Source organism: Cydia splendana, chromosome 8 (assembly GCF_910591565.1).
Source record: "Cydia splendana chromosome 8, ilCydSple1.2, whole genome shotgun sequence".
Taxonomy (NCBI): domain Eukaryota; kingdom Metazoa; phylum Arthropoda; class Insecta; order Lepidoptera; family Tortricidae; genus Cydia; species Cydia splendana.
In genome coordinates this window covers 23,176,396-23,191,345 of record NC_085967.1, presented here as the reverse complement: position 1 = coordinate 23,191,345, position 14,950 = coordinate 23,176,396, and the positions used below count along the sequence as shown (strand labels likewise).

At 39.8% G+C, this 14,950-nt stretch overlaps 3 protein-coding genes across 3 annotated transcripts in view; 2 read left to right on the top strand and 1 right to left on the bottom strand.

Moving 5' to 3' along the window:
* The window catches only part of LOC134793010 (peroxisomal acyl-coenzyme A oxidase 3), a 310,171-nt gene that overhangs the window by 34,181 nt on the left and 261,040 nt on the right, over positions 1–14,950 (top strand). The gene's annotated exons all lie outside the window — the stretch shown is intronic.
* Positions 348–7,322, top strand: LOC134793293 (RWD domain-containing protein 4). The gene is made up of 5 exons (XM_063764857.1): positions 348–511; positions 799–932; positions 4,901–5,004; positions 5,275–5,458; positions 6,326–7,322. Exons 2-5 carry the CDS (start codon positions 825–827, stop codon positions 6,488–6,490), a joined length of 561 nt encoding a protein of 186 aa, XP_063620927.1. The 5' UTR covers positions 348–511; positions 799–824; the 3' UTR covers positions 6,491–7,322.
* LOC134793292 (cytochrome b5 domain-containing protein 1) lies at positions 7,602–11,084 on the bottom strand. Its single transcript, XM_063764856.1, has 6 exons — positions 10,945–11,084; positions 9,957–10,163; positions 8,977–9,117; positions 8,758–8,872; positions 7,995–8,240; positions 7,602–7,773 (listed from the first exon to the last, which is right to left on the bottom strand). The coding sequence occupies exons 1-6, from the start codon at positions 10,981–10,983 to the stop codon at positions 7,697–7,699; spliced, it is 825 nt and encodes a 274-aa protein (XP_063620926.1). The 5' UTR covers positions 10,984–11,084; the 3' UTR covers positions 7,602–7,696.

The following is a 14,950-nucleotide window of genomic DNA, read 5'->3' as shown; positions in this document are numbered from 1 at the left end:
GGGAAAAAACATGGACATGATGCTTAACAACCACTTAACAACACTGTAGTAATTGGGTCCAATGGATACTGTCCACAAAATGCAAAGCTTTTTTTTGTTTAGTGAACTAGGATAATTTTAAATTAGATCATGTAAGAATGATTAGTTACCTTTAAATATCAAGTCTCATGCATTCTAAATAAAATAAACTAGCGTCGTTTGTTTCATATTGTAGTTCACAAATAGATCTTGATATTATAATCACTACGTTCTAGTAGTTCATTTGTATAATTTGGTCTGTGAGATGGTTTGGATGGTTTGGTGACATGTCATTGACCTAGTCAGCTGTTTGTCAAATTGACATTTCGTGTTCAGAGTAGAAAATTTCCCAAACCAAGACAAAACCTGGATTTAGAAATGAATACGTTTATTACTGCTTGTTTTTAGGAAATAGTAGTGAATTTTGTTGAATTTAATTGTATTTGTAGCTTGGTTTATTGTTCTTGGGGAGCTACACCATTGAAACCTAAATGTAAGTAATACAATGTATTTTGTTTAATTTTTCGTTTCATTTGTGTAGTTGTAGGCAAAGTAATATTATAATATTTGTTCCCTGTTAAAATCTCTTCAAGCGGCATTACAAATGCCAACCATTATTTTTAAGAAGCAGGCCTTTTTAGTTCATTAGTCTTATTTATAGGTTATAAATAAATATAATCTAGTAATATCGTAAAACACTCTTGAACATGCAATTTTTATTGTAGAGCTTAATTTAATGTTTTATGACTTATTTTAAGATTTTTTTTTAATTGATTGCAGTTTGTTGAGTGCCTCGTCCAGTCAGAATGTCTGACGATGCGGAGCAGCAAGCTGAGGAGATAGAAGTGTTGAAGTCTATTTACGATGGCGACGAGAACTTTAAGCAAGTCAATCCTAAAACATATCAGTATAAGGTAAACTTCACAGGTTCGCCATAGCCTAATAGTATCAAAGAAAACTGTAAGGTGCATTGTGGTAACTAGAGATGCAACGGATAGTTGGTAGGCTAGATACCGGATACCGGATATTCGGCCTGACCATCGGCCGAATATCCGGTATCCGGCCGCCGAATATTCGGCCAGTGGAACTATACCTACATTTTTCAGGTGCGCATTCTGCAGGTTTGACCTGTTTCCTAGTGAATTTTCGCGCGGACACATTTCTAAGTTCGAAATGAGTGCGCGTGCAAGTCAGTGGAATGTTTAAATTGTTTTAAAATAATAAACAAGTACGATTATGATCAAGACTGTTTCTTAAATCCAATTAGTTTACTCCGAAATCAAGCAATGTTACTATCCGGTATCCGGCCGGATAGTAGGTCACTATGCGGTATCCGGCTGGATATTTAAATCATGGCCGGATAGGCCGGATAGGTGGAGCTTATGCGGATGCGGATGTCGAACAAGTCGGTACAGGAACGTCTTAGCGGCGGCGTAAGTGTAAAGGCGTAGTCATTAGGGTAATTCTTATTCTTATGCATTTTTTGTGTAACACGTAAGAATAGCATGTATTTTTGTGAAAATAAGTAAACTCTATATCAATATACTTAGCAATTTACCACTAGTTTTAGGTCAACCTAAATGTATTGTCCTAAGAGTATTAGAAACATATAAAAAAATAATTACAAGTGCGAAATGTCACGGACCGTGTAGTGTGACTTCCCCAGATTTTGTGATATTTGATTTTTTTTTGAAAAAATATGAAGTGTTTTTGAAATAATTTATATCAAATATAAAACACTAATCCTTGTTCTACAATACTGTTTAAAATTGTATGGATTTATAACGATTTTATATAATTTTAAACAACATACATTTTGTGATTAGTTTTCGCGTCACCACCGCGCGTGGTAATATAAACATGCGGTACTCGGTAGAAAATTATCTTTACTACTGGCAGCCTTATTAAAGTTTTTTTAGAACAGCAACACTGTGTTGTTGTCAGGTTTACAAATGGCTGAAGGGAGAAGTTTTGTCGAAAATTATTTATTTGTGTTCATTTGAGAAAACGGTCAACCTTAACGCGTCACCGCCGTGTTAGAGTTTTAAAAGTAAGTTGCAGTTTCACGTTATTGTTTGTAACGTTAGATATACCTCATACATTGCAGATTAAGCTAATTATTTAACATTTGCAAAATCAAAGGAAATGTTTATGTAATATCGAACTTGTTCCAAATTATCACGACCATGGCCTCAAAAATCTGTCACCGCCACGGACTTTTGAGTCCACGTTCGTGACATATAGACACGTGGTCGTGTCATTCTTAATTCGTTTGATTAATTTAGAGGCACATGCACTTTTCAGAAATGCATTTTTATTAGCTACAGATCATTTGCTATTATTGCCCGACTGCCAAACCAAAAAAAATGTTTTTCGCTTGTATGTATGTATGATGTGTATCGAATTCTTTGTCACGCTCTACGGCCTTTGTAGTTTGATTTAGGAGTAGGATTTCAACGTCTGAGCTGTCATTAGATTTGTCGTAGTCATAGGAGTGACTTAGGCTATGTTAAAATAACTATATAAATCAAAATAGCCGAGTTGGCCACCAAAATGCCGAAATGTCACGACTGAGGGACAGTTTGTCACAGCCGTGTTAATGTACTCATTTTATTTACCTTTCCTGAGGGTATTAAGCTTGACCATATGAATCAAAAAAATGCTTTTTGTATGTACTTTTGATATATGTAATAATATGTGAAAAATAAAAACGTTTATGAAATAAAATTTTTTTGGACACAATTTAAGAATCACCCATTACATAACGTAACATAACGAAATCGTCTAGATCTAGAAAAGTCGGCGAAGTTACTGTTTATTAAATATAACGCACCTAAATTCTTGCTCAAATACTAAACGTTCGTTTTTTTAAATAAAAAAAATACTAAAAATGTAATATTTGACGTTTTACCTAATCTTGACATCCGCATCTGCGGATGTGAGCCTTTAAATATCCGCATCCGCATCCGCGGATGTCAAAAAATCTGCATCCGCAACATCCCTGCTACAGAACTAGAAGCACTTTCTGCTATAGCAACAGTAACCAAGATATAGTATAGTAGTAACTTTAATCTAGAAATCTTTTATAATCAACACTTGTAAGTATATTTGTTTTATAACACTTATTTTACAATAAATGAGTTTTCCTCCCCTACTGTAAAAAAAAGAAAGTAGGTAAGGTTTACTCGGGTAATTCCGAATGTCGAAAACTGTCGGATAATTCCGAAAGAGACTTTTATTATGATGGAATTAAGGGTGATTTTCATCTGAATTTCGGAATTATCCGACATTCGGTAATACCCGAATACACCTTATAGTGTTATTGTATAGTAGGTTGGAAAGTCAAGTTTTATATTACTTTCCATTTAAATCATCTCAGATGTGGGTATACATGATATGTATTAATGCATGCATTTGGTATGATTCCGTGAATACAAAAAAATGAGATGAAAAGTGTGAAAATAACTGACGCCATAAATTCGATGTTACAAAGAAAAAAAAATGTTTGTTTTAAATATACCATTCAGCACTTCGAGCAACACGGAAGGGAGGCGGCATTCGCACTATTTCCCCTCTGCCGAGGTACAAGATTAGCGCGTCAATCTAATCTACCGCGGGTAATAAAACTAGTTGCACTTGGATTTTTCACTAGACCGAGTCCAGACGCGCGCGTGAACACTGCTGCACAAAAATGCCTGTTTGCTCAGTTTTTTGTTATAAAAAGAGGTCGGGGACATCAAGTTTACAAAAAGAAAGTGTTACATTTCACATGTAATATTTTTTTTACATATCATACGTTTAATTACATTCAAACACAATTATTATATTTTAGTCTCATGATATTGTTGGATTTATCGATTTTGCTCGCTCAGTACAAATTGCGGATCGGTCGAGCGACAAATCCGACTTCTCATCTCTCAGAATACAATAACATACTTCAACGAAAATGTGTTAGTGTGCGTGTTGTGACACTTGTCACTCGTCCGTACACAAAAAGAGATCGAGGTTTGCAAGATTTGTCTTTGACGTGTGTCATTTTCTATGTATTTGTGTCGTCATTACAGATTGCATTTTGTATGTAAGTGTGTGAGAAGTGCGACTGTGTGCACCTTTCCCCCCCCGAAAAATGGCAGAAAGATTTGTACGGTGAGATATCGCTTGGGCCCCTCCCTTCCGATGTGTCGGAAGCCGGTGTTGCTCGAAGATTCAGCATATCAAATGAAATGACTTGTTGATAACATACTCGTACTATAATATTTTCACTACTTGGTTTAACAAATTATTATTGATTTGAAATCTGAACCTTTCCTTAGAGCAAAGACATATGTAACTTCGTATAAGACGAATAAAGTCTAAGGAAAAAACGTGCCTCGGAATTCAAGCAAAAGTCATTCTCGAATAGATGGCGCACACACCTTTAGCCTATCCTCGGCTAGATGGCGTGACGACACCGTTTCATATTTAACAATTTTAACACATAGATATCAGTGAATGAACATGGATCAAAATGATATAAAAATAATAAAATCATTTATCCATATATATAAATTTTTTGATAACTTTATACGTTTTCATTTTGAGTTTTAGTCGTGTGTCGATAGATGGCAGTAAATTTACAGTGACTACAAAATTTACAATGACAGGACCCCTCTATACTATCTATTCTTTTTGCTTAGAGCTTGTCTAGGACAGATGCTGCCGGAGCTTTATGGTTTGTGGATCTGCAAATGTGTTGACTATAATGCAGTCAATTTATATTAAGTCTAGTGATTGTTTTACATTTTATTTGATTTTGCTCTGTTTCTATTTCCCTTCTCATTAGTGTTCTCTGTATCATTAGTGTTGGTAGAATGTTTCTTATTTTTCTGTCTTTAATTTCCAGTACATTGATGGTGAGAAGTCATTTATATTAGAAATATCATGGGGAGCCACATACCCCACAGAGAAGCCTAACTTTAATCTAGAAATCTTTTATAATCAACACTTGTAAGTATATTTGTTATCTCAATAATTTAACTGTAATTATATCATTACATTATTAAAGTCATTTAAAAATACAAACGTTGCCAAAGTACAGTAAGCTGCAGAGATAACTGACCCCCCCCCCCAACCTGCATGGAATATTGTTTGCAGGGGGGTCAGTTATCTCCGCTGCTTAGTACCTTTAAAGCGCAATGAAATAAAGTGTTTTGCCTATTTTATACTGAAGAAAATGTTATCAATGATATACATATATATGTATTCATTTCATTGTAGATTACCAGCAGTGAAGGACAAAATCCTGTCAATAGTAAACGAGGAAGCGGAGCAATGGCTGGGCTGTGCCATGACGTACACCTTGTTCGAGTGTCTGAAAGAGCGAGCGGCGGAGATCCTGTCCGAGCAGTCAGAGGAGGCGATAGTGGCGAGGGTCGAGAAGATAGTTATTGAGGACCAGGAGGTGAGAGAGCCCTTATTATTTGCTGTTTGTTAAAAGTTGTGATTTCTATCTTGATAATGGAACAGAGGTGCTGGTGGTATTACATGTCTTTGATTAATGATATTTATCACCAAAATGCACTGATTAATTTATAGTTACCAGCAACAAGTAATTTTATGGTCCTGTTATTTAAAACACATTTTGTGATAAAATTGACTTTTAGGCGGCGGTTTTTTAAAATAAAAAATTAAAACGCATATCGCATCAGCAATATTATGGTTCTTACTCATCACCACCAAGGGTGTTGTCGGTATTTTTGTTGCGGGTATTACAAAAAGTAGTCAAATGTAGTTTAAGATTCGTATGTAGTCGCAACGTGCACCTTAGTGCAGTCAAAGACATATGTAACTTCGTATAAGACGAATAAAGTCTAAGGAAAAAACGTGCCTCGGAATTCAAGTAAAAGTCATTCTCGAATAGATGCCGCACACACCTTTAGCCTATCCTCGGCTAGATGGCGTGACGACACCGTTTCATATTTAACAATTTTAACACATAGATATCAGTGAATGAACATGGATCAAAATGATATAAAAATATTAAAATCATTTATCCATATATATACATTTTTTGATAACTTTATACGTTTTCATTTTGAGTTTTAGTCGTGTGTCGATAGATGGCAGTAAATTTACAGTGACTACAAAATTTACAATGACAGGACCCCTCTATACTATCTATTCTTTTTGGTGCAGTGCGTATCGTATGAATAACATTATTTGTCCTGAAATGTCCAAATTGCAAAAATCATTTAAAAAAGGAACAGGGTAGGACCCAAACCTCTTCCTCGAGGTACCCCATAAGTAACGGGCACGTGTTTCGCTACAGTCGGAGTCGAAGCAGGCGGAGAAGAAGGAGCAGCTGACGAAGGCGCAGAAGAGGCGCGCGTGGGACCGCGCCGAGATGGGCCGCGCGGGCGAGCGGCCGCGGGGCTGGGACTGGGTCGACATCGTCAAACACCTCTCGCACGTCCCGCACACGCCCACCGCGTAACGCTCGCCCGACACCTACATATACACACGCGAGCGGCCGCGGGGCTGGGACTGGGTCGACATCGTCAAACACCTCTCGCACGTCCCGCACACGCCCACCGCGTAACGCTCGCCCGACACCTACATATACACACGCGAGCGGCCGCGGGGCTGGGACTGGGTCGACATCGTCAAACACCTCTCGCACGTCCCGCACACGCCCACCGCGTAACGCTCGCCCGATACCTGCCGCCAAACACTAGCGGACCTAGGGGGCGTGACTGAACACCTCTTAGGATTATTATGACGTGAACTTAGCGATTCATTTGATTAACGTTCCCATATATGGCCGGTATCCGTAATATAAAATATATCATCTGGTATTTTCAAATTTAATAATTTCCATTTATAAACAAGTTAAACTGCGCTATTAGAATGTCTTCATTTGACATGCTCTTTGTCTTCATGAAAAGTAGCGTTTAAGAAGATCTTTCTTGTAAAATAAACGTTCAAAACTGAATATTGTGAGACAACTTTATAATTGTATTTACGATAAGAGTCAACTTCTCCATCCCGAGAGCTAAGTCAAATGAGCTGTAGGTGGTAGTAAATGTTTATTAACATATTAAATGTGGATCTGATCTGTATCTATGTATATGTACCCTACAAGTATTCGTATTTAAAAAATTGCTTGGGAACTGCCTAATCGTATGTACGTTGTCTAATGTTGAAACAGCTTTTCTAGTATTTTCTACTGGATTTTTTGTATATTTTGTATGAAAGAGCTCCTTTACTAAAGTTACTTGATGTAATTAATGCATATTGTAAATGAAATATAGTAATATTATTAGAAACCTGTTCTATTTTTAGACACGATTAACAAATAGATACCTTAGTCCTGTTGATGTTGGTCGAAAACTTTAAATATGTATGTACGTGTTTAGGGGAGTGAGGGGATTGGAAGTATCAGAGGGCCGAAATATCAGAAACTTACAAAAAAAAACATTTTTCATTATATTTTTGACATATTTTGTTTATACCATATATGTAGTTGTAGGTAGCTAATTAAAAAGTAACATATTGTAAGTAAATATTTTGTAAAAGAAGTTTATAAAAAGTAATAAAACTGCATTTTGCATAATGTGTAATCGTTACGTAAAAACAACAAAATCGTTATAAACAAAGCCTATCGTGCTCGCTATTTGGCCCATCGTGTTTGAGGTCCATGTTAAAACGGGATGTAGGTTTCAGGCTTGTCCTTGATGCACTCCGTGTCGTGGCAGAAGCAGTCGTCTACCGCCGGCTCTGCGGATCACCACAAATTAAAATTGTACGATAATCTTTACATTCTACATTAAATACAACACAATTAACAGAATGGAAAAATGTCGCCTAATCGCTCCCTTTCGTCCGGGATTCCGTTCTCCTCTAACGTTTCTGCGTATAATAGTGCACGTCATGGGTAGGACTAGACCATACTCCTACTGCACTGTTCGGTTAAACGAATAGAGTTAGACCAAACTCACCTTCAGTCAAGTCGTCATTGTAGTAAATCAAAATGGCTGGCACGTGGATATTCTCGGGCAGCAGCACCTGCGAGAACCGTTCCCTTTCGTCCGGAATCCCGTTTTCGGCCAACGTGAGATGGAGGCAGAGCCGCCGGCCGCGGTAACGCCACGAGTAGGAAGCCAGGTGCGTGTTGTGGCGCCGGTAGCGCTGCATGATCTCGTAGATGGTCTCCTCTGAGCACACCTCCAGGGTCACCGTCGAACCTTGAGGGAAGACGAATAGACAAAGCGTCAACTGTACCTATTCACGAAAGCTACAAAAATCTCGCGTCAACTCAGAGCAGCCCAGCTGAAGATACTTCTTATTTACTCCACACCGTCCCAAACCCTCATTACGAGTGTCTATAGATGACCAATCGACAAGAGTTATAGTGACATTGCATCTGTTTTCTTGTATTCCTTGCACTTAGTGAATAATAAGATTGCTAAGTACTTATAGGTACATATAAGCGGCTAGCAGGAAACCTACATCGTAAAGCATCAGCTTAGTCTGCCTGTCCGCTGAGGCGGCGATGAGAGCAATAAAGAGATGTGGATTACAACCAATGGTATTTGTTGATTCCTTTCATCTCCGCTTTAAAGGAAAGGCGGCCAACGTCATATTAGGAAAAAAAACAGTTTTTCCCGACCATTTGCCACCACCAACACCAATTTAGTCGTTATAGACAGTTTAGTGATACAGTCGAGTAGAACTAACTACAAATTATAGTAAATCGCTCACCAGTAAGAGTATTGGTAATCCTAATAGGCCTGCTCTTAGCGGTCAGCTTCCCCACAACCAGGCTATCGTCTAGCCACCAGGGCTTGGTGTAGGGCCGCCACTTGGTGGAGGGCACCTGCGGCGTCAAGATAGATCCAATTGACTGGCACGTTAGGATCGCGGTATCGCGGAATAACAAAGCAGTAGATATAATACAATAATGCCAAAGTTTAAATAAACCTGAGGCTCGTGCGGGCCCAGGCCGTGCGGACGCCGCGCCGCCGCCGCGCCCGTCACCGGGTGCGTGTACTGCACCCATTCGTTGCCACGGAACCAGTGCGAGATGTCCTTGCCGGCGTACGCCAGAATTGTCATCGCAAGCTGGGGAGACGTAAATGGGATTAGTAAGTATCGTAACTCGTAACAGTGCAAGAGTTAACCCACATCACATTCACGCTTTGTAAGTAAGTACTGTTAATAACTACGTTTATATCGTTTAATTCTTGGAAAAAAAAAAGCTGTAAGGTGCGCTTTTAATTGGCCCGATTGATGAGAACTGTATATGTAGGTTTATTAACTATACCTACTATACACAGTACGATCGCCCACACTGTTATCTGTACATCGTGGACCTTACGCCTTGTGTAATAAGGTCCACCAATGTACAGTTAGGATTGTTGCTGTTTGTATACTCTAACTAAAAATGTAGTGTGTGGCAAATTGAAATACACGTTGGTTTTGCCAACCCCTCTACATTACAAGCGTTACTTGTCCAGGTAACGCTTGTACTCGTAATGTAGAGTTGCAAATTATTTGTTCGATGTTTTGTTTGCCAAATTCTCATTTTCTGAACGAACGCATTTTTTTCCAAAACTTATGAAGGTTTTCAAAAAACGTGTTCAGTCAAATGAAGCAAAGGGCACACGTATTTTGAAGTTGCGATATGATGCCTAGTACTACGTATAATATGTTGCCACGCCCTTGTAGGGTCCATGCTGTACCCAATATATTTTTTTAACACCTTTGTAAACCATGGATGCAATAAATGATTATGATTATGATGTATGTACCTAGGTACCCCTCTTATTCACAATACGGAAACCGTCGTAACGGCAGTCTTTCATGCAGTCGTCGGTGTAGTACCAGTTCTTGACGATCATGATGCACGAGCAATTCTTGTAACAACAACTACCTATATTAAGCTACTAGTCGCTACATACCCTCTTCTTGTCGCAGTAGGGGAACCCCCGCTTGAAGCAGGGGCAGTACTCCACGCAGTCATCGGCGCAGTACCAGTTCTTGATGACGCAGGAGCAGTTCTTGCGGCAGGTGCAGAGCCGGAACTGGTCGGCCAGCCAGCCCGTCATGTCCAGGACTCTGCCGTTCAGCGACACCCAGCAGTCCTGCGCGGAGTTGTGGATCACCACCTTCAAAACCAAGTATGTATACGTATCGATGTATACGTTTAATAGGTAAATTATTCTTTTTATACAACTTCTTAGTACCTTTCCAAAATTTTAAAAAACTGACAGTAATAACAGTTTTTAAAGGGGCGCACACCTCTCGACACCCCTGAGCCGCTCACACTGGTGTTGCTCCTGGTCGTCTTTACGACGGCAGTTTTATATCCATCTAGTCAGCGGCAAGTCACCACCTGCCTCGATGACGGTGTTAACATTGTTATGGCAGGTGTCCGGACCTCTTTTACAATAGCCCAGTCTCATTGTCCACCCAAACATCAATCCATAGACTGGTAACATACTGTTCACTTTTTCTACAATAGTGCCGATGCCTGCTGCGACCGGTTCATGGGTGTCTATTGTTGCGCCTGTGAACGGGTTCCAGCAGGCGTTCTACATGACATTAAAACTCTCCAAAGGGCCTCTACGTCTTGGATCTATATCCCCACGCAAGCCTATCAAAAGACCGGGATTTATAGGCCCGTGAAATCCAAAACGGAGAAACAAAATAATAATATGTTTTAATTCTTCAATATCAGCCTCGTGGTTTCTAATAAGAACTTTAGGTCGGTACTTAACTCATATTTTTGGATTTTTTCTTATGCCCCATTTGTCGCCGAGGCGTTTTAATGATCGTGTGGTTCTCAGATAGGTATATTTTGTTAATTATATATGTACTATGTAGGTATTTTCAACCTACTTATTATCTGCGTTAGTAAGTAGTTAATTAACTCTGACGTCAACCTACCTCGGCGGGTGTGTACCATTGTTGCTTCGTGTATATCATAGTAGTCAAGTAAGAATTTTTTATTTCAAATAGTGCTGGTATATTCCATGATAAACAACATATTTGACTATATTTTGAAACCACAGGTCGTCACGTCACTTTATGGCAGCTGTCTAATTGACGCTGATTTATTTTTCAATAGTGTCAATCAAAATATAAATATAACACTTTTAGGGAGTATTACTGCAATGTTCTGCCCATAGAGAATTAAATCACTACGTTTGTTCTGCCCTTTAGTTCTGCCTCCAGAGTGCAGCACTAATTTGTTTAGTAAAACATAGAGTACCTAACTTATACATACTAGAACTTAAACAGTTTTTTGACAAGTTTTTACTATGACATTGATGCACCAAGGCGGTTTGTTTACAGGTGGCCTACCGCGAAACGCGAAAATCGAAATTTCTTTATCTGTCTCTCTATAGATCGAATAAGCAAGAGTGATAGAGAGGCAGAAACCGAACTTGTCGTGTTTCACGGTAGGCCATGTGATTGACCTAGTGATGCATGACGTGTCATTGATAATGTCAATGAGGTTTGTTTACTGTATGTGCTAGTGGTGCCACCTACACAGAGCTTTGCCTAATATTCCCTAGGTCTACCGCGATATAATTTCATTGGTTTTACTTTAAATTCCGACGTTTCAGCTGAGTTGCACCAGCTGTGGTCACGGAAAGACTGACGTCCCAGCAAATGTCAACGGAGATATAAATATAAATAAAACACCACTAAAGTACCCGAAACTAGTTTATAAAAATGTTCGGGGTAGACAAAGAAATTTCGGGTAGTTTAGTGGTGTTTTTTGCAGAATAGTTACAGCGACGATATTTTGAGGAGGTAGTCTGCAGCCTACATCGACTGCGATGACTGTATAGACCAATGGCCGATCGGCATTTCTTGCCGCATCGATCACAGACGTGTCGTGACTCCTGTGGTGGTCCAGCAGCTCTGCAATTTCGTTTCTGCTTAAAAGTTGGTCCAACCAGAGCTCGTCATGCTTTGCCATGCCTTCCCGCAGGTTACGACGCCACTCCGGTCTCATCTCCGCGCGTTCCTCCCAACAGTTAGCTGGAATGCCGAAGCCATTCATGTCGCGTTTACAGGAATCCTTGAAACGGAGTACGGGTCGACCAACCGGTCTCTTAGCTTCGGCAATCTGTCCGAGCATGACTTCACGTGGCAATCTGCCAGGGTTCAATTTAGCCACATAGTATGACTAAGGTGTAGAGTTTGTGAAGTTAGGGCTTGTAGAGTTACCCTAATAGCATTTTCTTGTAGGGATTTGGTTGGGCCTTTGTTTACGTATTAGTAGGGCAACCGTTATATTTGGCCGTACGATTTGCTGGAGGGCCCTCGACAAAGGCCCTCCCAAAGATTCCCAACAGAGGGCCATAAGAGTAATTGTTTCGTTGGGCCTATTTAAATAAATCATACAATTATTCAACGGTGGTGGTTTTGGTTGGGCCGTGGTTGGGCCTATACACATTTGTTTGATGGTTGGTTAATTGTTACATTTGGCCGTACGATTTGCTGGAGGGCCCTCGACAAAGGCCCTCCTGAAGATTCCCAACAGAGGGCCATTAGAGTAATTTTTTCGTTGGGCCTATTTAAATAAATCATACAATTATTCAACGGTTGTGGTTTTGGTTGGGCCGTGGTTGGGCCTATACACATTTGTTTGATGGTTGGTTAATTGTTACATTTGGCCGTATGGCTTGCTGTAGGGCCAACTGCAAAAAAATAAAAAAGGGCAATTTTTTCGTTGTGCTTCTGTTTGCAAATTCAACAATTACCCAACGGCAAGTCAGGTAGGTCGGTAGGTAGTCGTGCACCAGGTTGGAGGCCCAACACAGCTTGTCCCACAAAGGGCCAACATTGTAACTTTAACGTTGGGCCTTGTGTAGGATTCTTACAATACTACCATAGGTAAATAGTTGTGTAATTTATAGAGGGCCTACAGTCTAATTATGTAATGGGCATTTGTTTACGAGTCCTACAGTTACCCTACGTTAGGTAAGTGGTTGTGTAATACGACGTTGGGCCTTTGGTGATAAATATTACAATTACACTACGGTAGGCATTGGTTGTATACGCACATGAAGATCCTAGGCAGCAGTTGTTGTTAATCTTCTCTGTATCGTTCCAATTTTAGTATATGTACTGCCGAAGCAAGTACACTTACTATACACTCTAATTTGTATATATACTAACCGCACTTCAAAACTTCGTAAGCGAGATTTATGTTTTTTGAGATTTAAATTGAGAAAATGTTGGTAAAATGCAATTTTTAAAATTAATGTATAAATTTTATAGTTATAGCTATTACATTTATAAGTTACTTTTAAAAAATATTATGATTATATCCGGAATAATCGAGAAAATAACTATAACTTCGATGTTTGGAGACAGTAACGCCATCTAGTGACGCCACAAGCAAAGTTCCACAGCCAATGTTGGTAAATGCGACATTTGTCGTCATTGGGCCATCGGATGATATCGTTGATTAGCCAACGTTACCAAAGTAAACAAAGGCCCATTGTTGGGCATCAGTGCCACAGCCAATGTTGGTAAATGCGATATTTGTCATCAGTGGACCATCGGATGATATCGTTGATTAGCCAACGTTACCAAAATACACAAAGGCCCATTGTTGGGCATCAATGCTACAGCCAATGTTGGTAAATGCGATATTTGTCACCATTGGGCCAACGAATATTATCGTTGATTAGCCAACGTTACCAAAATACACAAAGGCCCATTGTTGGGCATCAGTGCCACAGCCAATGTTGGTAAATGCGATATATGTCATCATTGGGCCAACTAATATTATCGTTGTTTAGCCAACGTTACCAAAATACACAAAGGCCCGTTGTTGGGCATCAGTGCCACAGCCAATGTTGGTAAATGCGATATTTGTCATCATTGGGCCATCGGATGATATCGTTGATTAGCCAACGTTACCAATATACACAAAGGCCCATTGTTGGGCATCCGTGCCACAGCCAATGTTGGTAAATGCGGTATTTGTCACCATTGGGCCAACGAATGTTATCGTTGTTTAGCGAACGGTAGCAAAATACACAAAGGCCCATTGTTGGGCATCAGTGCCACAGCCAATGTAGGTAAATGCGATATATGTCATCATTGGGCCAACTAATATTATCGTTGTTTAGCCAACGTTACCAAAATACACAAAGGCCCGTTGTTGGGCATCAGTGCCACAGCCAATGTTGGTAAATGCGATATTTGTCATCATTGGGCCATCGGATGATATCGTTGATTAGCCAACGTTACCAATATACACAAAGGCCCATTGTTGGGCATCCGTGCCGCAGCCAATGTTGGTAAATGCGGTATTTGTCACCATTGGGCCAACGAATGTTATCGTTGTTTAGCGAACGGTAGCAAAATACACAAAGGCCCATTGTTGGGCATCACTGCCACTGCCAATGTTGGTAAATGCGATATATGTCATCATTGGGCCAACTAATATTATCGTTGTTTAGCCAACGTTACCAAAATACACAAAGGCCCGTTGTTGGGCATCAGTGCCACAGCCAATGTTGGTAAATTCGATATTTGTCATCATTGGGCCATCGGATGATATCGTTGATTAGCCAACGTTACCAAAATACACAAATGCCCATTGTTGGGCATCCGTGCCACAGCCAATGTTGGTAAATGCGGTATTTGTCACCATTGGGCCAACGAATATTATCGTTGTTTAGCCAACGGTACCAAAATACACAAAGGCCCGTTGTTGGGCATCAGTGCCACAGCCAATGTTGGTAAATTCGATATTTGTCATCATTGGGCCATCGGATGATATCGTCGATTAGCCAACGTTACCAAAATACACAAAGGCCCATTGTTGGGCATCCGTGCCACAGCCAATGTTGGTAAATGAGGTATTTGTCACCATTGGGCCAACGAATATTATCGCTGTTTAGCCAACGTTACCAAAATACAC